Raw genomic sequence first — 23,096 nt, 5'->3', positions numbered from 1 at the left:
GAGGAGATGCTTGTCTACCATTGTAGGGTCGGGAGGGGGCTATAAATACACTACAACACTTGTATTACATCCTTTGCAGCATACATGTATAGCAAATCCCTTTAGTTCAATTTCCATGTCCTGGACAAAGAGCAGATTCCTTGTAACTTGGACTTACAATGTAAGGTGGGCTTGTAAGAGACTAGACTCCCTGGGCAGTCCATTGCGTCATCCTAATTGGATCTCCTTATGGTGAGGGACGAGGCCGGTCCACTGCGTCCGGAGTGTAGCAAGAGACCTGATCAAAGTGGCAGTAGCTTTTGATGCACTCTCACGTTGGAGTCACAAAGCCAGTCATGGGGGGGGGTGCAAGCTACCAACTGATATCTGGAATGAACCCAGTTAGTGCGGAGAACTGTAATTGCTTGCAAACCAAATGCACACAATGAACTCATGGAGAAGGCGACCAGAGGCAATTATCTCACAAGTGATTTAGAAGAGACCTGATCTGTTCTTTCCACATAACTAGAGTAAAGAATAACGAAATAACTCTCTTTTATATCGTCAATGTGACACCACTATTATTATGTCAAGAAGCATGATTGTATGATACATTTATCATACAATTACAAGTGAACATGAAAAGATGTCATGAATTAGACTTCTCAAAGAGACAAATTTGAACACATAACAGAACAGTCTCACTGTACGCGAGTTCCTGACATCTCCACTCACATTTGTACGAACACACAAAATTAATCTCTTCCATTAAATATTAGCATATTTTTCCAACACACTGTTTCTCTTTGTGGCGAGTAAAAATTTCAACTTCTCCTTTTGGTAAAACTACAAAATGTGCGAGTATAAGAATTCACATGACATGACGACAGTACAAGTTTATAACAATTAAAGGGACAATATAGGCAGTAGCTAGGCAGGCAAGATAAAGTTACACGGAGTTGCCAATAGGGGTCTCTCAGTACGTCGAAATGATCCACGCTTGTACGAGGACTATATTAGTGCTGAATCTGACATGACCTAGGGCCCTTACACTGTGTATATAAGCCACCTGAAGATGGCTAAATTAGCCCCTCTGCTCCTGCCTATAGTCCCCCTTTAAGTCTGATTCTTGGACAACTCTACAGTAGTTCTACTGATCTTTTCTATATTACATGGCAAGATTTCAAGCATCTTTTTCAGTTGGGAAAAGATGACGTGATGATTTCAGGAAGAGGCTGAGCTACTGTACTTTATATCTACATTTGTTTTCAATAAGTTAATGACTTATCTTTGTAAACATGGAGGAGAAAACATGGGTAAGAAACTCTAAAAAGAGATACTGTCAGTACACATACTTAGTTAAGTGATTGTCGGGCAATCAGTGGGTGATGGACACTTTTATATGCTCCAGTTAACCCTTTGAACCCTGAGCTCCCTGGGGTGAAGGGGTATTTTTTGGTATCTTCGAAAACAAATACAAAAATATCTAGAAGAGGTAGCTTCATGAAGTAAACTTCATTGTATTTACTATCCTCCTGCTTTTTATAGTTGGAATTCAAAGCTTTTTTACTGTATTCTTTGCATTACTTTTAAAACTTTTTACCCGGGGGTTCAAAAAAAGGCTTAATGTCATAAGCCTAAGGGGTGGGTTATGTGACTTATGAATGGCATGGACCATGGTTGTCCATGCCCTTCCTCCAAGTAAATTTACCATAAAAGTGGCTATCGCCCACGCATTGACCGACGATCGTCTTAAATTAAGCAGTCACAGTACACTACAGGGTGGACCCGAATTATTTCCCTTGCACACTAGAATTCTATTGTGTATCCATTGTGTGAGGGTAACATAATTCTGGGCCACCCTGTAGTATACTTACATGTTTACGCCGACACATAAATCATATTAGGAGTGAATCCAAAATGCTTAGCATGAAGGCATTCAAGGAGATGGAAGCTAGACTTAATGCATTCAAGGAGATGGAAGCTAGACTGAATGCATTCAGGGAGATGGAAGCTAGACTGAATGTTTTCAAGGAGATGGAAGCTACACTGAATGCATTCAAGGAGATGGAAGCTACACTGAATGCATTCAAGGAGATGGAAGCTAGACTGAATGCATTCAAGGAGATGGAAGCTACACTGAATGCATTCAAGGAGATGGAAGCTACACTGAATGCATTCAAGGAGATGGAAGCTAGACTGAATGCATTCAAGGAGATGGAAGCTAGACTGAATGCATTCAAGGAGATGGAAGCTAGACTGAATGCATTCAAGAAGATGGAAGCTACACTGAATGCATTCAAGGAGATGGAAGCTAGACCAACAGGAATTCATGGAAATAGAAGCCAGACTGTTGGTTGTCATCTTTTTTACTTCAACTAATTTTGATACGATTCCCAATCAACAAAATCAATTCTTCAACATGAACATATGAATATAAATAAATAAATATATAACCTCAACCTTAAGACCCACGTACAGAATGCATTTACCACATCTATCAATATTTGATTCAGATGTAAAGTTAATTTTGCCCTAAGTTATGTTATGTGTCCTTTTGATTGTTTAAAACATTCATATGATTAAATGAAACATAATGGATTATGCGTAAAAAGCTTTGAATATCTGTGTATGTGCAGAATCTACATGTATAGTAACTTTCAGATTGATCCAACTAAATATTATATACAAAAAGGAAGTGTGTCCTCTTTGATCATTTCTCAGGCAACTCCCTTTTCAATCAAAGGTGAGAATGCTCATTGCAAACTAATAGCGTCAGCACTTGGGTTCAAAACAGCTCAGGAAGTATGTCATGACGGCTAAAATTTAGACAAAGTCTCCATCGCATGATGAACAATTTTGCTCGAGATCTGGGCAACCTTTGATTGTTATGTTATGTGTGCAGCGTGCTACGGTCCTTCAAGCCACTCACAGAATACAAACTGACGATTTTACTATTTTAGCAGACAACGCATCCCATATAGACCATAGGCCTTTCGCAGGATGCTTTTGGATGCTCGCTTACACCCAAAATGGAAGATTTCGAAACCTGCAAACATAATTGTATAGGTGGACACAATGACAAAAAGGGATGAGCAGAGTAGCCTAAAAGCACACACTAAATTTACATCAAGCAGACACTTAAGCACACAAATACATTCATCAGCCACACCAATTTATGATATCAGTTAGCATGTATATCTTCAGGTTTTAGGAAATGATACCAATCTAGAGGTATTCAGGGATGCCAATGTGCTAAGGCAAAAAGTCTGAAATTAATTTTTTGTGAGAATCTTCCCCTTTGACCAGCACTTCGCTTGCACAAAAGTGCCTTTAAAATGCTTACTTTTGGTCCGATTTTGAATATTCAAAGATCCACAGAAATCTAATAATAAGATCTTCCCATACCATCTATCAAATTTAGCATTTTGGGAGCTGAAAAAGTCTGAAATTCGCCAAAAATCGTTAATTGGACATTCCTTAGTATTGGCCGTCTCCACCAAACAATGCGAGAGTGAAACTTAAAATGTAGGCCTAAACTGGGGCACCTCACCATGATTCTGGCCAAATGACAACTCCAACAAATGGGCGTTAGGTAAGACAGCCAATACGACAGTGAGGTATCAATTTCTCAAACAAAAAAGTGTTATGTGATTTTGAATGGCTTGAGACTCCTTTCATATTTTGTACCAACCCAAGCAACCAGGGCTGCAACACTAATTTGATTGAACTGAGGCTATACATGCACAACCGAGGGTCAATACATTAGCGTGGCTATCTGTCCAACAAACTGCCCTCAAACATTCAACACTTTTACAATAGCATGAAGTGACATACTTCTGCTTCACGTCACATGAGTCTAACCTTAACAATGTCAAATGTTAGTAAAGATGAAGCTTTTGACCAATTTTAACTCCTGAATATTTCAACATTGCTATCATAGTTCACACAGGACATTGCTTAAGTCCTACATTATTCATCATCATGAAACCTGACGACTGGGTCACCGCTGACCGAGGTAACTCCTGCAAGTATTGGTCAGTTTCCTTGGCGATGCGATACAGAAGTCCCCATCCTGGCTGAACATCGTATAAAACCTTCTGCAGCGCCTCATCCCTGCAATGGAACGGAGAAAAAAATGAACAGGTATCTAAAAGTAAAACATGCCAATCTACCGTCGTTGTGCATATATCCATCCTTCACCGCCGATTAACTGACCCTGATCAGCCATCAGAACGGCTGTTACTACATTACTGGTAGTCTCCATGTATTCCTTTCCTTTCCCACACGTTCATGTCACGACAACACTAACAATAAACTTGTGGGTGTCGCACGAGACACACACTGAAAGCCATTGCAGTGGAGGACCAGGTGTTCAATGAGTAACGGTTCCAGGGATGAGGACCTGACACTAATGCACTTTGCGTGTTGTACAGAAGAAGGTTAACCTGATCATAAAGCGAGGTTGGCAATATCAATTTCAGGCCGTCATTCAATTACTTTGTGTCGAGCAATTTCATTCGCCACCCGTTTATGAGTGTGCGTCTGACGGATTTACCGCCCTATTGGGTCGGTAGTGAAAGGAAGAGGAAAGAACTTTAGGCTCGACATTCACCGCCGGTAATTTGGTATGAAAGTAAAGCTACTATAGAACTGACAAATTTCGCCTGCAGGATATTTTCGCGAGTAGGTCACGCTCACCAAAATTTTCTGCCGTGAAAATGTCTTGATTTTCAGTGAGAATTTCATCTAATTATTGCCATGTTTCAGCAGAGGCATCGCATCGAGCTAGACCCGGTCCATCTCAGTTTAGTAAACCATACAAAAAGGTGATCGAAGAGATGGCAAAAAACCCTCTACGATCATCATAATTACACCTATCAAACACAAATTACACACCTCTTGAATGACTTTTGCAAAATCTAAATACCCGTCTTTGCGCCCTATAGGCTTCATGACTCTGAACAGTGAGATCTGTTGACAGTGGATTTGGGCATACTGTGAAACATCTGCACCACAACACCTACACTGAGAGCCCTATTTCAAAATAGAAATTTTGAGCCACTTCGCTATTGCCTATACTTCAGTCTCCCTTTAAGACATCCAGAACAGCACACTGATTAAACTTGCTATTGAAAATAACAACAACCTATTAGATCCTATTCCATGTATGTAAATAACATCGAGCAGCTGATGAGGATATGTGAGGAGGTTCACGTCAATAGACTGAGTAAACTTGTTAAATGCTTCCCAGCAGGAGTAGGTGATATGTATTCTGCAAAAGAATACATGTAATTGTAAGTTCTTGATTTTATGTAGAATCAATCGGGAAAAAATCAGAAAAATTATTTTTGGTCATTGGATGCAAGTGCTTGGGTTCAGGCTTCATTTCCTGATGACAGACTGGAACAATATAAAAGTGTGCAATCACATCGTATCATTCAACATCTTCGGCTTCAAGTGCCTAAATTATGGAAAACTGACACTCACACAGGCTACATAATACAGCCCGAATGGCATGGATGTTTCCATTTGAGGGTCAAGGCAACAATACACAGACATGACCAATGGCATTTTGTCGGAAAAAAACCCCTGCAATCTTGACCAAAAAAAACCCCACAATAAAACTAAATCAACTGCCTACTGTAACCTGGAAATATTTACAGCAATTTTACTTCTAGATGTTGTGAAATTGCAACTTTTGCCTTCACAACCCCGTACCGGTAATTTCAATTAGATTTTCTTTTCAGCGGCCAAAATATTTTCGCAAATATCTGTAACCATTAAAATAAAAGGCACACAAATACTTCTGATTTTGGTAAACCACATGGACCGACTGACTAATTTTATCAAACATAGGCACAATGGGCCAGAGTCTGGTTCTTGTCTGATTGTCCTCACCTGCCGTCCTTGTAAGTCACCTTGAGGACATTTTTCAACTCCTCTATGCGATGTATTTCCTTCATTAAGCCATGTGCTCGAACGCAGGGATGGGAAACCCAGTTCATCAGCTATGAAGCAGAAAGAAATTTTATACGACCTGTCACAGCAAAACCATACATTTTGCCACATGTTGCTTTGAGCTTGGCAGGTAAAGACGGACTGGTTGTTTATTTCATTGATGTCTGCTTTTTGTGAAATCTGAGTACATCAATTTCTTCCCTCGTATCTAGGTGTTATTTTGGCTCATCTTCTTGCACCAGACCAGACCACATCGATCAATACTAAGATCGAATGCAATCATCAGACGTCTATATTTCACAGTTTAAGATGAAACGGCCAGGGGCCATTGTGCTCACCGAATACATCTTTAAGTAGGCAGGATCATGCTTAGTTTAGAGGTGAATATGGTGAACACAATCAGGCATGAAGACTTTTTTTAGATGTGTATTGATGTCAAGTAATAAGACAGGGCAGTATATATAAGTTTATGATCCAACCAATAATTGTCTATGACATCAACAAGATCAATATCGTGTGATTGCTAAGAGTCCCTGCAATAAAAAATTCATCGAAAAAAAGTCATTAATAAGCGAGATATTGCACGTCCTACTTTTTCAGTTTTGACCCCCTGGTGGCCAAATCAAGAATCAGATCAGGCCAAAATTCGGTGTCAGAGATTATCTGATGTAGGGGGTTACATGTACCAACTTTCAAGTTCATAGCTTCAGCAGTTAAGAAACGTGCCATAGTTACACTCTAATGGCCAATTTACGCCATTTGACCTCTGTGACCTAGAAAAGGAGGTCAAATCCAAAAATCGTAGGACATGTGGTGTATCCTTGCTAGAAGTCCCTGCCATAAAAATTTTATCGAAAACAATTCACTCAAATAAGCAAGATATTGCACTTCTTCCTTTTTCCATTATGGCCCCCTGGTGGCCGAATAAAGAATCAGATCAGGCCAAAATTCGGCATCAAAGGTTATCTGATGAAGGGGGTTATATGCACCAAGTTTCAAGTTCATAGCTTTACTGGTTAAGAAACATGCCATAGTTTACACTCTAACGGCCAATTTACGCCATATGACCTCTGTGACCTTGAAAAGTAGGTCAAATTGAAAACCCGTAAGACATGTGATGTATTCTTCCTAAGAGTACCTACCATAAAAATTTTATCGAAAACAAGTCACTTATAAGCGAGATATCACACTTTTAAGATATCGACATTTGGCCCCCTGGTGGCCAAGTTGAGAATCAGATCGGACCGAAATTCAGTGTCAGAGGTCACCTGACCTAGGGGGTGCTGTGTACAAAGTTTCAAGTTCATAGCCCTAGCGGTTAAGAAACGTGCCACTGTTTTTGAAATAGGATACGACGACGGACGACGGACACTGCGGTATTACATAGACTCCCCTACGGTGAGCCAAAAAGAATCGGCAACTGCCATGATAAAACCTGATTGTGAGTTACCTGTCTGATATGTCTTGTACTAGGATATTCAGAATCGTCAAACTCCTTGAGCGCTTTCACGAGTAGGGATTTGTGGATGAAGCTGTGTAGGGATTGGGCATCATCTGAAAATACAGTTTAAAATTGTAATAAATATGAAGGACAATAAAGCTAAACTAGCTTCTGAGTTGGTTGATGTCAACATCAAAGAGCCCTGGTTATATATTATTATGTGTCCCAGCATTCATTAAGGAATTGATACCTCACAGTTGGTATTGATTGTCTCGCCAAAACGGCTTGGGTGGCGCTAAAATGTAGACAAAACTGAGGCAGAGCCGAGGTTTTGGCCAACATTTTTCAGCTTGTAGATTTCAAGTGCAAGCCTAAATGGTGGTACCTACGGTCAACTCTTAAGTACATGATGATGTCAAGAGACAACTAGAGAGATGTGGAAGGTGTACCCCCATTTCGCCTACACCCATTTCGCCTGTTACCCATTTCGCCTACCCCCATTTCGCCTACCCCCATTTCGCCTATTCACCATTTTGCCTACACCCACTTCGCCTATTCACCATTACGCCTACTCACCATTTCGCCTACTAAAAAGGAAAAGAGTGGTGTGCGCTGGACATTTGAACAATTTTACGAATTGTTGAGCTTGGTTTTTTTCCTTCATATTATAGCATATTTCCCAGTTAAACTTTACCATACTTTATCATTCCAACCCGGCCTCTTGAGACAAGACCACCATTGATTTTTTAAGCCTTTTTGCAGTTAAATTGTCAGAGTTTGACCGCCTTGCATCAAATAATGCTTCGGGTTGTGAATCTGAAATTTGGATATGACATTCCAGACAGTCAGGCGAGTAAATGGTGAAATTTTATTAAAACTGGTGGTTGTCCACAAATTTGTTTTCTTCAAATTGGACAAATTTGAGAGACCATGATATTTCCACTGTTTTCAGCCAAATCATGACCCTTCTCATGACTCTAATCAGTTCGTCTGATAGTATTTAGTTGGTATTTAGTTGGATAAACTGCATATTTCTAAAAGCATTACAAAATTCTGGCACCAATAGACATTTCAAATTAGATTAGAAGGCTTAAAAATCTTTTGAATTTGAAGTCACTATCATAAAACATTTGAAATGATGTAGGCAAAATGGGTAATAGGCGAAATGGTGAATAGGCGAAATGGGTGTAGGTGAAATGGTGAGTAGGCAAAATGGGTGTAGGCGAAATGGTGAGTAGGCGAAATGGTGAGTAGGCGAAATGGGTGTAGGCGAAATGGTGAGTAGGCGAAATGGTGAGTAGGCGAAACAGGTAAATTTTGTAGGCGAAATGGGTGTAGGCGAAATGGGGATGAACACCCACCTGGTAAATAGGAAAGGAAATTAATCTCCTTAATCTCTCTATTTTGTAGTGGTCCAGTCTTGTCTGGGTACATTTCACCGAAGGTTAGAGTCATCACAAGACTCTTGCTGAGAAAACCAATCTCCCATCTGGTTTCGTCAAAGTATAGCAGTTCACCCTCACAGTACCTGGATATGAAAAGACAAGAAATTGATACATATCTCCCAGATTTTTCTGACTGTTTTGTGCACATGAGGTAAATGGGGTAATTGTAGCCCCGGTTTATTTGTAACCCCTGCATTGTTTGATGCATGGGGATATCAATCAATAGCATAGGCAGGGGCTACAATTACCCCATTCTACCTTACATTGCATCTACAGAGTAATAGTATATACCAGTCTGGTAATACGACAGCAAATCAAAAACATTAGGAAAAAGCATCTACAAAGGATATACCTATTGATAGTTCTGGTCAAAAAAAGTTGTATTATTCAGAGATCAGATTAGGAATGAACAGACCATACTGAGGAAGTTGTTCCATCTGCAGCCATAATTATATTGCAATGGATATTCTGTTGTCAGCTGCATGAGGTGGGTGCTGTAAAATTAGCACCCCTCCAATAGGGTGCAGGCACTCCAATATGTGGTGCTGATTTTCACTAAGATATGACCGTTATTTTCATTTATACTGTTGTAAGCCACTTAACCTAAAAGTCGACGAAAGTCCATGAAGTCAGGCTACTAGTGAAGTCATTCAATCACTCAATCAATGTTAACATTTGTAAAGCGCTCCAGTTACTCAGTGATTGGGTATTCTGGAGCACTTTTTTTCCCTAAGGCAACTGCAAAAAGGTGGGCCTTTAGGAGGGACTTTTCATGCAGCAGCACTCATCAGTTTGCTCAGTTACCCGAGTGCCTTCAGCACATCACATCACGTATCTACGGTACTACTCTACTGCCTCGACTCTAACAATAAAATCATATGATAAATGAAATGCTCTTACATTCCAAGGCGCTTATACTTGTCTTGCAACCTGGCGATATCGCCCACCAAACCTTGGGCGTGCGTCGCTTCTGTTCTTCTCTTCTCCACCAGTTCCCTCGCATCAGCCAGTTTTCCCTTCTCCTCCTCCTCCTTAATCAGACAAGCTTTCTCTTCCATCTCCAATACCCTCAACTTCATTTCTTTGTCATTCAATTCTAAAGGAGAAAAGAGGCACATGCGAAAGTGAATTCAGATGTGCTGCGCCTACTCAAGTGACCAGGCATCACAATCCTATCCACCACCAGGCCTTGTAGATTTAAGTGCTGCATCAGCAGTGGGTAAAAATCATGGCCCTCAAGAAAATCCTGATAGTTTGGTTGGGTTTAAGGAATTGATACTGGAGGTATTGGTTGTCTCACCAAAACCGTGAGGGTGGAGCTAAAATGTAGACAAGTTCACAATGGTCAGCTAGCGTCTGCTAGCTAGCGTCTGCTATCTCATTTGATTACGTAATGACCATGATTGATGGAAGAGATAGAATCGGTGTTGTACCTTTTTGGAGAAAAGAAACTTGTTCCTTTTTCTTGACGAAGCTTTCCAGATCATCTACGCTGATGCTGTCCAGCCACTCGAGCTCTTTTATTTCATCATCCAGACTTTTCTCAACTGAAAAACAAAGAAAAGAGTTTAAGGGGTGCAGCACTGCCAGGGAATTAGTAATTTTTTTACTCCAACCAAGTTCAGTGGAGCCACCCTGAGCAGACACCTCTCTAATAAGGACATCCTCTCTCTATCAGGGATACAAGTTTTGATCCCAAATTGGTTGTTTCCTTTCAAACTGTTCTCTCTAATCAGGACACCTCGCTATCAAGGACAGTATTTGCCAGTCCCAAGAGTGTCCTTACTAGAGAGGTTTTATTGTATAAGTACATGTACTGGCAGGTAAAAACATTTTTTCCTTATTATTTTTGCCTTCCCCACACTTAAATCCAACAAATGAAATCAGAGGGTAAACATACCTTCCTCAAGCGAGGATATGTGGGTATCAATCTTGACAGTCGCTTCTTTAATGGACTCGACGACATTGGCTAATTCTTCCGTGTCTTCCTGATACCTCTCCACCATCCTCTTGACCAGCTTGATCTTCCATTCCTTCAGTGCGGTCTTGGCAGACGTCTTACATGTGTCCATCAGAGCTTTCGTTTTCTGCTTCAGATCTCTTTGCTACAAAAGACATCGTGTTGAATGACACCAAAGACAATGGCCTGAACAAAAACTACTTGAGCATTGATTATAATTTATATCCTATTTTGAACACATCTGAAGTTTGTTTTATCTCAAGCAATGTTCTCGGCATGCACTGCATAAGTATCATTACCATCATTATTACCGGCATCGCAACCCTATTGGATTTATTTCCGGAGTTATGGAGTCAACTATAGGCTACTGTCCACCTGTAAGATCTTTACTTGGCTTGGCATAGACACTCAGGTACAGGTATATCTTCAGCTCCTTTTTATTTCAGAAATCCTCTGCTAAAACCTATACCTAACATAAGCTATAGTATTAGTGACCCTTTTTTAAACAGGCCCTGACTGGTATAAAGTGCCATCTAAAAGTCGTAAGTTTATCCTTTTCATCCAAACATCATGAACTGGTAAAAGAATTATACTGGAATAGGCTGAACCAGTAGCAATATAGCGTACCTGATCTGCAGTCATCCCGGCAATGGATTCAAAGAAGCTCTGCAGCTCTTCATTGGCCTGCTCTTCTACTTCAGCAACAGAAGTCCTCAGGCTGCAAGAAAGTATATGTGGAGTCTAAGACTAAACCATGGTTTTTCAAAGCAACATGCCTTCGTTGATACCGAGGCGTGCTCTTGATTACAACCAAGGAATATTTAGGGTAGAATGGGGTTATTGAAACTCCAGTTTATTTGTAGCCCTTGCATTGTTTGATGCATGGGGATATCAAGCAGTATCATAGGCAGGGGCTACAATCACCCCATTCTACCTTACCTGCTATCAGATTTCGATAGAACTTTCTGTGATACTTACTGGCGATGGAATGACGTTCAGATCGTATTGGATCTCATTGCTACAAAACCTGATTGAGCGTGTTACTTTACTGCCTGGTCTTCCAAATGCACGACCCAATGTTGTGGTAATACTGGAGTCTTTTTTAATCTTTCCTTATCTCACATCACCAAAGAGAGTTTAGCTTGCCTAAAAAATTGGAGCCAGATGACCGATAGGCATCTTATCATGACATGCCAAGCCAGAAGAGGCCAAGAATGACAAGCAACAATACTTCCTTAATTTTAATATTTTTGGCTTAATTTTTACCAGTGAACTTTTGAAGGGGTACGCCGTCATAATTGAAATTTATATCCAGTATTAACTTACACTTCAAATTCAATTACAAATTAAATTTTTCACCAAACGACTCAGGCCTTTAACCTCCCTGGTAAAAACTAAGCAAAAGTGTAAAATATCCTGAATGGGAATGAAAAACGTACCTTTTGATGACTTCCTCCGCCCGCTGACAAGCCCACTCGTATACCTCAATCTGCGTGGCATTTATGATCTTGTTCTGGAGATGCTCAGCTAGGCTCTCAGGTGGTCGACACTGTACCGGCTTTATCACACTCCGTCTGGATGTCAGAAAAGCACCTTTGAGAATCCCTGCAAACTCTCGTAAATCCGACAAATTCTTGATGGAATCTTTGGTCATATAGAGCACCTGGAACAAAAATATCAGATGCATTTGAAGTTACGGTAATGAAGAGACAAATAAACAAAAACCAAGAATTCATGAAATGTAATGGAGTCACAGGTCAAAAGAGCAATGACTTCTTGTAGTAAACATCTTGTTTGGCATTTGTATAATGAGGTTGCCAAGAGTATAACCCTTTATTAACGCCTCACTTCCACAAGGGAACAGGCCAAGGGTACCGAACCTTAGAGAGCAGTCGATGCCTATGAGGAGGACACCAACAGAATTCGCTTCTCTCATTCAGTCCCTGGAACAGATGCTTGAAACAAACAGTACACAATGTACTTACACTGTTCATAGTGATATTCGTCAGCAGGGATTTAGCAGTAGGATCAATAGAAACATCACCAACAGTCTGGCTCAGGAAACTCGGCAATTCAAACGTCACATTTTCCATGTCATCTGGGGGCTTTTCTGATAGTATGTCCTCATCTGAAGCTATTGCGCACTGTTTTCTTGGGGCTGAAAATATGTTAAAACAATTGAACAAATCAATAGATTTATCATCAAAAACATTCTTCTCCATGACATCAAAAAAGTCCAACTGGCTCAATCCTGTGTCAATTGTCAGTTTTAATGGGTTATCAGAGTAACTATAATTGCTGCTATGTGGCGCTGGCTGTCACTGGGGTATACATGGTTTGTCGAGGAATGTATTGTGAGTCTCAAACGTTAACAATTGTGAAGACCAAGGTAATCATAAATACACTACAAACACATGCCCCTCACCTGTATTCACTGGATCATTGTTGCCAGGTTTCTTGAACACTTCATCACTATCTTCGTCACTTTCTGCCACCACCACCTCGTCACGAATGGTCAATTTCCTCTTCTTATCAGCACGAGAGTCACCATTTTCACTGCACAACAAACGTTTCGGACTTGCCTGCTCATCTTCTGCCGTGGTAGGCCCATCACTCGATTGCTGTTTGATCTTTGCCGTTGGAACTTCAGTCGCTCCTGGCAAAGAACTGACAATGACTTCTTCATCCGAATCCTCTGCATACACAGAACCAGCCACTGTTTCATTCCCAAGGAATTTTGATGAATTCAATTCTTTTTTGGAGTATTGAGAACTCTCAATGAAATCAGACCCACGTCTACTGACACTTGTCTCTCTTGACCAATCCTTACGATCAATGGCGCCTCCTTGAGCTGAAGAAACAGGAACACAAGCCAATGTCTCGGGAAGTTGAGGCAATGTGCTGGTTATGACATCATCATCTGAGTCTTGGTCATCAACAAGATCAATGTGTGCATCGGCAAGCACAGTGTCATCAAATCCACCAACACATGTAGTGAAGTCCATGTTACCTGTAGCTTCGGGGCCAAACACCCTGGTTTTCTCAAACTGTCCTGTTTTGTCCATAAGTCCAGTCTTCTTGCTCTCCAGACCCCCAATACAGGTAGTGAAGTCCATATCGCCAGTAGCGTCTGCACCAAACACCCTGGTTTTATCAAGCTGTCCCGTTTTGTCCATAAGTCCAGTCTTCCTGCTCTCAAGCCCCCCAACACAGGCAGTGAAGTCCATATTGTCAGTTGCTTCTGCACCGAACACCCTGGTTCTCTCAAGCTGTCCTGTTTTGTCCATAAGTCCAGTCTTTCTGCTCTCTAGACCCCCAACACAGGCAGTGAAGTCCATATTGTCAGTTGCTTCTGCACCGAACACCCTGGTTTTCTCCAGCTGTCCTGATTTGTCCAGAAGTCCAGTCTTCCTGCTCTCTAGACCCCCAACACAGGTAGTGAGGTCCATATCCCCAAGAGCTTCGGGGCCAAACACCCTGGTTTTCTCAAGCTGTTCTGATTTGTCCAGAAGTCCAGTCTTCTTGCTCTCTAGACCCCCAACACAGGTAGTGAGGTCCATATCCCCAAGAGCTTCTGCACTAAACACCCTGGTTTTCTCAAGCTGTCCTGTTTTGTCCATAAGTCCAGTCTTCCTGCTCTCCAGCCCCCCAACACAGGTAGTGAAGTCCATATCGCCAGAAGGTTCTGTGCCAAACACCCTAGTTTCATCAACCTGTCCTATTTTATCAAGCAATCCAGTCTTCCTGCTCTCAAGACCCCCAATACAGGTAGTGAAGTCCATATCGCCAGCAGCTTCTGCACCAAACACCCTGGTTTGATCAGCCTGTCCTGTTTTGTCCATAAGTCCAGTCTTCTTGCTCTCCAGCCCCCCAACACAGGTAGTGAAGTCCATATCGCCAGAAGGTTCTGTGCCAAACACCCTAGTTTCATCAACCTGTCCTGTTTTATCAAGCAATCCAGTCTTCCTGCTCTCAAGACCCCCAATACAGGTAGTGAAGTCCATATCGCCAGCAGCTTCTGCGCCAAACACCCTGGTTTGATCAGCCTGTCCTGTTTTGTCCATAAGTCCAGCCTTCTTGCTCTCCAGCCCCCCAACACAGGTAGTGAAGTCCATATTGCCAGAAGGTTCTGTGCCAAACACCCTAGTTTCATCAACCTGTCCTGTTTTATCAAGCGATCCAGTCTTCCTGCTCTCAAGACCCCCAATACAGGTAGTGAAGTCCATATCGCCAGAAGGTTCTGTGCCAAACACCCTAGCTTCATCAACCTGTCCTGTTTTATCAAGCGATCCAGTCTTCCTGCTCTCAAGACCCCCAATACAGGTAGTGAAGTCCATATCGCCAGCAGCTTCTGCGCCAAACACCCTGGTTTGATCAACCTGTCCTGTTTTGTCCATAAGTCCCGTCTTCCTGCTCTCAAGACCCCCAACACATGTAGTGAAGTCCATATCACCAGAAGGTTCTGTGCCAAACACCCTAGTTTCATCAACCTGTCCTGTTTTATCGAGCAATCCAGTCTTCCTGCTCTCCAGACCCCCAACACATGTAGTGAGGTCCATATCCCCAAGAGCTTCTGCACCAAACACCCTGGTTTTCTCAAGCTGTCCTGATTTGTCCATAAGTCCCGTCTTCCTGCTCTCAAGACCCCCAACACATGCGGTGAAGTCCATATTAGCAGTAGGCTCAGTTTCAAACAGTGTTTTTTCATTTCGCACATCAGATTTGTCAAGGCCGCCAACACATGTTGTAAACTCCATTGTGTCTTTCGTTGTATCGGAACAGTCTATTTCACCTTTAACTTGACCACCAATGCATGTAGTGAAATCCATTTTGCCCGTCTGCTCTGCCTCCAAGACACTGATTTTATCTGAGAGCTCTGCTTCATACACCATGGTTTTATCAAACTGGCCTGATTTACTCTCCTTGAGCCCACCAATGCACACAGTGAGGTCCATATCCCCCATTGGATCCGCCCCAAATAGCCTGGTCTCATCAAGGCACGAAGGTCCTGTTTGTTTGATATCTTTCTGTGTGGTGACAGATTTCCTCCTCAACTTTCTTTTCAGTTCCTCAGTGGCAGTTGGCAAGAAGTGCATCTCAGGCACGACTTCTGACTTCTTGATTTGAGCATTTGAATTTGCAAGTACTGCAGGTTGCTCTTGGCCATGATTACCAGAACTAATGCATTCATTTTCATCCAGATTGCCTAAACTAGTGCTGAGAGTGATATCACCAAGTGGCCGCCTGCTGGAGACTACACTCAGTACCTTGGAACGCGACATTTTTTCTAACTTCCTACGATCCTCATCATTCAAACATTCTGTCATTTCCATCTCATCTTCTACATTCACCAATGACAAAGTCGTTTGAGGAATTTCTGCGGGCGAATACTGACGACTTGATATATCTGTATCGAGACACGCCGTCATTTCCATGGTTTCTTCATCCACATCACCATCACCAATAGGATGAGATCCTGCACTGGTTGTATCCTTTACCGCCCCAGGGTTTGATGTCGTCGAACTCGGCAAGAAACCAGCCCCGCTTGACTGAGCTGACTTTGAAGAGCTTAGACTGGCCAAAAAAGTGGATGTGTCGCGTTTCTTCGACTTTGTTTCAAGATCAGCCAGGAAACCCGGTGCCTCAGATTTTAGAGTGACTTGAGAGTTGGCCTGGTTACTCTTCAGTCGCTGCAAGAAATCGCCTGTGTCGATTTTTGGATTTGTGTTCAGAACAACATCTTCAGATGCTGGAAGGAAAGACAAGCCAACATTGCTTGACCTCCCTAACTTTTGAAGGAAGCTTTTCGTATCAACTTTTTTAGGGGAAGATGCAACATCAGGGATGTCCGTATTGGCAGAAGTCTCATCTGCAGCAAAACCTGCAGTCTGGTAATCGAGTGACGGTCCTGCGGATGGCTTCGGCGGCCCATCATCTTTGGGAAACTGAGACGAGTGCTGGTTTATGAGAGCATAGGCCTTGAGGGGTCTCTCAGTATTCTCTTCTGGATAAAGGTTCTGCTCAGGTGAAAAAAGCTCATGATTTCTGGAAACAAAGCACTTTTGATACAAAAAGGTAAAAAGAACACTGTAGAGATGCACAGCCGTTACTTTTATGGATATGGCATGATAAACATGACCTCCCCGATGTGAGTTAAAAAGGCCACAACATCTGAATCAGAGATTCAAATTTTAACAATTGAAACACCATCATGGCATGTTAGAAGGAAACATACTAAAACTACACTGGCACATATCTTGCAACGGGATTTAAGGCAATCGTGTTACTATGATAACAAAGATTTGTTTCTACAACACAATTCCGGTTGTACAAAGTGCCCCCTCTCAAAAAAACATTTAAAAAAATAGATGTGTTTTCAGTTGCACCTCGAAGGTGTCAATGTCCTTGGAATCTTGTAGTTTGTGTGTTGGAAGCTTGTTCTACAACCATGGCCCACGCACCAACAACAAAACTAGGAAAAAAGAACTTGATCTTGCTTCAGGAGAAGTTCCTCACGGAACAATGGCGTGAAATGCCTCAAACACCTGAGAGAGGTTTCTGGACTCAATCGAGCAGACACCAGGAATCAACAAGTGTAACCTGTGCATTGTCTGTGTCAACTGCTTCCTCCAACACACAATTTGAGCAGCAGCTTGTCTGTAATCCCTCATTATGTAATAATGAGATGTTAAAGGTGATCAAACCACATGACAAACCATGTTGTTAGGCCTATCAATCCAGATCTTTGATTGAAATAATATACGAAAAGTAAGACTCTTACGCTTCTGATGGTGGTACATTTTCCTGTGCGATCAGTGGGCCATTCAGGAGGGACTCAAGGCCTGAAGTAAAATCAGAACAGAGTTATTTCATTTGCAGGGCTCGAATTTAACCCAGGCCACCACTACCAAGGGACAGTCGGTGCCCTTCAAAATGGCCTTCATGCCCTCTCAAATCTTCTTTCACACTTTCAAATACCCAAGGCCAAAATGACTCTGAAATGGGTGCCTCATAATTTTTGAATTTGAGGCTTGGATTTGTTACTCAACTTGGAATTGTTATTCAAGGACAGGAGGATTAGCATAAAAGCGGACATACTATTTTCTTGCAAAGTAAAATCTTCTTTTAGAATGTACCAACAACTTTCATTTTTCATCAGCACAAAGAAGTGCAAAATTTGAAGATGAAGTTCTTTGGCTGATGATGTGTAAGACTACAAATTTTTTTCTTTGGGAATGGATTACATGTATGTCATACCGTAATCTGGTCACAAACAGTACTGTGTGGAAAACTGAGAAATGCCATTGTTTCGACAAGACAGACACATGTAAAAACAAAATTTGTTGAAGTTGGTATAACTGACAGGCCTGTCTGAAATCTTATAACAAAATTACCTGTAGGTTTCCTGACATTGTTACTCATGGAAACTGAAAATGTAATTGAACAAATTTAACGTAAACTTGCGTAATTCCAACTTTAACTTCCGCCTCTACAAAGCCTACTGCGTATCCATCATGCTCTACAACTGCACTATGTGGGCCGTACCTCAAGCCACGCTAGATATGCTGGATGCTTGCCACCACAGACACCTTCACACCATCACAGATCACTGCTGGCCGAAAAGCCTCATCACCAACAAGTCACCGTACGAACTCTGCATCAAGGAACCTCTCTCTGCCAAGGTTGCAGAGCAAAGATGGTCTATGCTGGGCCATGTTCTTCGCATGGATCCCGACACATCTGCCAAAGGGCACTAGACTTTGCTGTCTTAGGTTCCAAGACCTAAACACCCCATCAAGGACGACATTGCACAAACCTACGGGGTACCACATGCACAGATCTCAAGCCGGACTGGGCCAACTCCGCACTGCGAGACAACGCCATTGCCTACAGCCTCAAAGTCATGACAAGGCCAACAGGCCGAGACTCAAGTGAAGGACTGATTGTAGCCGCAGGGTGTCACTATGACTACTGCAGCCACAGTAAACAGTTATTATTATAAATTATTATTATTAATTCAAACGGACTGCACTAGACAGTACAGCCAAGAAACACATGAAGTTTTAACATACTACAGTAACATGATTTCGGCCTTTCAAATCATGTACTGGTATAAAAATAACCATTTTTCATGTTGAGGAGGTTGAAAGGCGAACCACCATTGGTACAAAAAACGAAAAATTTCTAAATGGTTCATTTATTCACAGAAACAGATGATAGCAAAATCTCAAAATCACATTTGCATTAAAACTTTGAGCTGCCAAAACTAAATAAAAACACAATTTTTTAAAGAATTGTTACAAAATAATGTGGTTTACAGCAGCACTATACAGCGTTCTGAAATCCCTACAACACAAACTTTGGTATCCATCTGTGCCTCAAATTAGGTGAGAGACTCAAAGTGTACAAAGTGTACTAGGGTAAACAGACAAACAAGCTGAGCATTCAGCCTCTGTATATATTTCTTACCAGTGATTTCATCATTGTGAATACCTTCAGTCGTGAAAACCCTGCAAAACAAACAGAAATGTATCAAAATATAAGTCATGAAAAGATTTTTTCAGATCAACAGGCCTCCCCTTGCTTCACTGCAGCAAATTTGGACACGTCAAACTTGCCAAATAGTGGTCGCCTTTCAAGAGGGAACATGTTGTGAAACTTGCCAAAGTCCACCAGTGTCGTGCGCAAGGGCTCCTCGTACGTCAAAATTAATGCAGCGGAACATGGTGCTATGTTCCACATTAACATGTATGTCATCTCTGACGTTAGGCATTGAATCTGCAGGAATTATTCCATTGTCCCACCCAGTAATTCTGTCAATTTTTTAAAAAAATGGATGCAATTGCTTGGGTGTGACTGAAGCACTGCAACATTCTCAGATAAAGGGGCATTGTCTGTGGACCACCTGATATGCGACATACCTGCATTCAGACACTTCAGCAAAGCTGACCCTCTTTGACCTTCGCTTCTTGAAGTCCTCTGTCACTGAGGGAATATCGTCCTGAAATGAAAGTTCAAGACGTTTTACTGTTTTTATGAATAGAATAACAGAGTCAGATAATAGGAAAGAGATCCACGCGTTGAATCATAGGTCATGATACTTGAAAATGATGAAGAAGGCTTCTCTATTCAAGTGTTAACCCTTGAATGGGGACTTCACAGGAACTTAGTTATTAGGCATCTGAGGGTCCGTGGTTACATCAAACAAACAATTTTCCTAGGGCAGCCTAAGTACATGTAAAACTGTCTGAAATCCGTACAAGTAGCAGGTCTACACAATGGGTGATTTCAAAGTCAGTTTTTAGATTTAGTTTTAAAACTAAATGGAACACTAAAACCCTTGATTAAGCCAGCATTGAAATGAAGCGGGTTTTAGTTTCATCCCCTTTCAAAGTCGGTGTTTGTTGGCTTTAGCATTATGTCCGGTTTTAGCTTAAAACTAAGGGATGGTTTTAGTGTCAAAAACTAACACCGGGACTAAAACTAAAACTCTCCACAACACCAGAAATGAAATCAGTTCTGGTGTTAGTTTTGACACTCAGTTTTAGCATTATCCTATTTCAAATTAGGTTTTAGTTTCACACTGAAACCAATTGGAACACCAAGGTCTGATCTTAATCCCAGCTCGGTGTTATATTTGGAAGATTTGTAGTGCATTTTGTATTACCAATAAAACTAACACCTTAGGCATTAACACCGAGTGGATTTCAAAGTTGGTGTTGGAGTTAAGAAAAAAAAATCATGTTGTTCGTATCATTTCAAGAAGTAGTTGCTGGTATTTTGAACGCTGATGGGAATGATGATGGACGTGAAAGAAGACGACCAAATTTATATAGATCGGAAGCGGTCACAATAGTGAAACAACAGTAACAACGACAACAACATGCATGTTTGGTTTTTCCAAGGTTTTATCTCTGTCCATCTTGGTGTTAGTTTTACCTGCAGAATAAAACCTCTTCTTTGTTTCAGCCCAGGTTTTAGGAGTTTAGATAAAACCAGGTGTTGGTGTTAAACTAAAACCTCGAATTGGTCTTATCCAGACATAGGTTTTTAGGGGTAGAAATTAAGAAAAAAACTGACACTAACACCCAACACTAAAACCAAAACTAACTTTGAAATCACCCAATGTATATTTCAAATAATTCAGTTAGTCAATCATGTGTCGAGTTAGTTATCTAGAGTACTTACTGAATTTGCATCAAGATCTAACAAAGCACCCCTCGTTGGCTTTAAAATCTAGAAAATATGAAGAAAACACATGATGAAACAGGAGTGTCCTGCCAAAATACATTTTCATTTAAACATGAACAGGAGTGTCCTGCCAAAATACATTTACATTTAAACATGAACAGGAAGGTCCTGCCAAAATACAATTACATTTAAACAGCTATGTAATGTATGATAAAATCTTCCTTGGGTCTTTTCTTTTTCACTAAATCATTTGTGCAGTTGGAATCGTCATCGCCAACTGATAGACTGATGACTCAAGACTTTGTATAAACTCCAAGGCTTGGAGTTGAAGGTTTCTTAAACCTTTTGCAGGGTATACCAAGCTCAGGCGATGACACGAAGTTCATGGATGCAATTTTCAATGAAATCGAGAATAGATTGACGCTATTACGGTACATGTATTGGAACAAATGGGAAATTTGTGCAAAACTTACTGATGAACGTCGCTCTCTCTTTTTATTCTTCATTTTCAATCTGTAAGTGTATCAAGCACAAAAGTTACTTAATGACGATAAAACAGTGATCGGGATTTCTTAATCTTAACCTCGCTGCATGGTCTAGATCCTGCATCCTGAAGAAATCAACGGTTAAATGTTCGCTGGCCATGGACACGAACCCCGGAGACTTTTGTCCTCAATTGTTGAAGTGCCAGCGCAGAAGTGAGAAGCAATTGCGCCCAATCACTCAATCAGAGCATCGCTTACATTTGAGTCTAGGAATTTCATTGGCAACAATACCCAAACTTGCATAGAGGCCCTCACACCAGGCGGAGGAAGCCACTGAAGGCCACAACAGACAAGCAGCAAACAAAAGCCTGCATGGTTGCAAACCACATGATCTTTTGTTCGTTGTGCCTTTGGATTTGTGTGGGCTAGCAGTGACCTCCCCGCCTGGTGTAAAAGGGTCTATTCAAACGTGTTGTATTATCTTGCCGACAAATAGAGAGCACTGTCACACAAAACTGCCTCCTTCGCCGTTTCGACTGTTAATGGTGCGCACTGCTTCTGAGATTTCATCAAAGGTGAAACTAAAGTGACTCCATTTTGCCAATCCATCTCTAAGAAACACAAGAACTCATCAAAAACCCATAAAATGGTAACCGGTAACCCATAAAATGGTAAATGGAATACAGGCCGACTCGGCCTGTCCCCACCTCGGACCGCTTGTATATGGTCCTAACCCTAACCCTAGCCCCAACCTTTATATTCATGTTTCACGTCATATTGACTTTCATTGACGGTTGTTGGTGTTGAAAGTATGATATCAGTTATCACGGTGACCATCGTAGTTGGATCGAGCGGTATACAAACAGTCCGAGTTGGTGGGCCGAGACGGGGATGGGCCGAGTTGGTCATACACCACAATGTCAATATGTGTCGTAGGAGGCCTTTTTGAAGATGTTTGTTATGCGGCATAACAAACATCTATAGGCCTATGTCTGATAGTGATAAGTTATTTTATGGCGCTGATATGACAGTCATGCGTTTCACCTGGATTCTGGAACAAGGAGTCACTGCATTGCCCGGGCGTAGGCCTTATGATGTGATCTGAGTGTGCGCATTTGATTTGTTATGGCTCTTATTTATCTTTTCGAAAAGGCCTATCAGCAATGCACTGCAATGCATATGCACAGACAGGCACTACAGACAGTGCAAGACACATATCATAATCATATCTGTATTTGTTTACATCGATAAACGTACTTTTTGGGCTCAAATTATTCGGCAATCGACAAACGTAAACCCTTCTTCAGTTCTGAGTGTTACTACCCTTTTATTGAACATTTATTTAGCACTATCAAAGAATATGATCGGCCTAAATATGATGTTTTTAAAACAAAAACAAACCAAATTTTCGGAAAAACTGTTCGAAATCGCCGCCATAAACTGCGCATGCGCTGCTGGTTTTTGTTGATTTCGTCGGCTTGATTTGATTATTTCCTTTGAAGCCGATAGAAAATATTGTCTTCGGGCATAAGAGGACCCTGTAGGCAGGTGAAACGTTTTTGAACCCTTTAATTATCCGACTACGATAGTATCCTCTCCTGAGAATCATGATTTGAGCGTACGGGTAGAGTTTT

At 41.4% G+C, this 23,096-nt stretch overlaps 1 protein-coding gene across 1 annotated transcript; it reads right to left on the bottom strand.

Moving 5' to 3' along the window:
* Positions 1 to 5,039: 5,039 nt before the first annotated feature.
* LOC135484994 (uncharacterized) lies at positions 5,040 to 14,246 on the bottom strand. The gene is made up of 11 exons (XM_064766720.1): positions 13,212 to 14,246; positions 12,772 to 12,944; positions 12,226 to 12,449; positions 11,414 to 11,504; positions 10,727 to 10,931; positions 10,260 to 10,373; positions 9,727 to 9,922; positions 8,743 to 8,909; positions 7,391 to 7,494; positions 5,881 to 5,990; positions 5,040 to 5,254 (listed from the first exon to the last, which is right to left on the bottom strand). The coding sequence occupies exons 1-11, from the start codon at positions 14,233 to 14,235 to the stop codon at positions 5,074 to 5,076; spliced, it is 2,589 nt and encodes an 862-aa protein (XP_064622790.1). The 5' UTR covers positions 14,236 to 14,246; the 3' UTR covers positions 5,040 to 5,073.
* Positions 14,247 to 23,096: the final 8,850 nt, after the last annotated feature.

The sequence above is a fragment of the Lineus longissimus genome, chromosome 3 (genome assembly GCF_910592395.1).
Source record: "Lineus longissimus chromosome 3, tnLinLong1.2, whole genome shotgun sequence".
Taxonomy (NCBI): domain Eukaryota; kingdom Metazoa; phylum Nemertea; class Pilidiophora; order Heteronemertea; family Lineidae; genus Lineus; species Lineus longissimus.
Note: the sequence above shows the minus strand (reverse complement) of the source record. Positions and strands in the feature narration are given on the sequence as shown.

Bases quoted from the DNA above. Each gene is read 5' to 3' on its own strand.
- LOC135484994 (XM_064766720.1), bottom strand. From the start codon at position 14,235: ATGGACCTCACTACCTGTGTTGGGGGTCTAGAGAGCAGGAAGACTGGA. The intron at 9,923-10,259 runs GTACAACACCGA...TTTCTCCTTTAG, and splicing joins AGTTTCTTTTCTCCAAAAAG to AATTGAATGACAAAGAAATG. The intron at 8,910-9,726 runs GTAAGAGCATTT...TTTCATATCCAG, and splicing joins AAGTATAAGCGCCTTGGAAT to GTACTGTGAGGGTGAACTGC.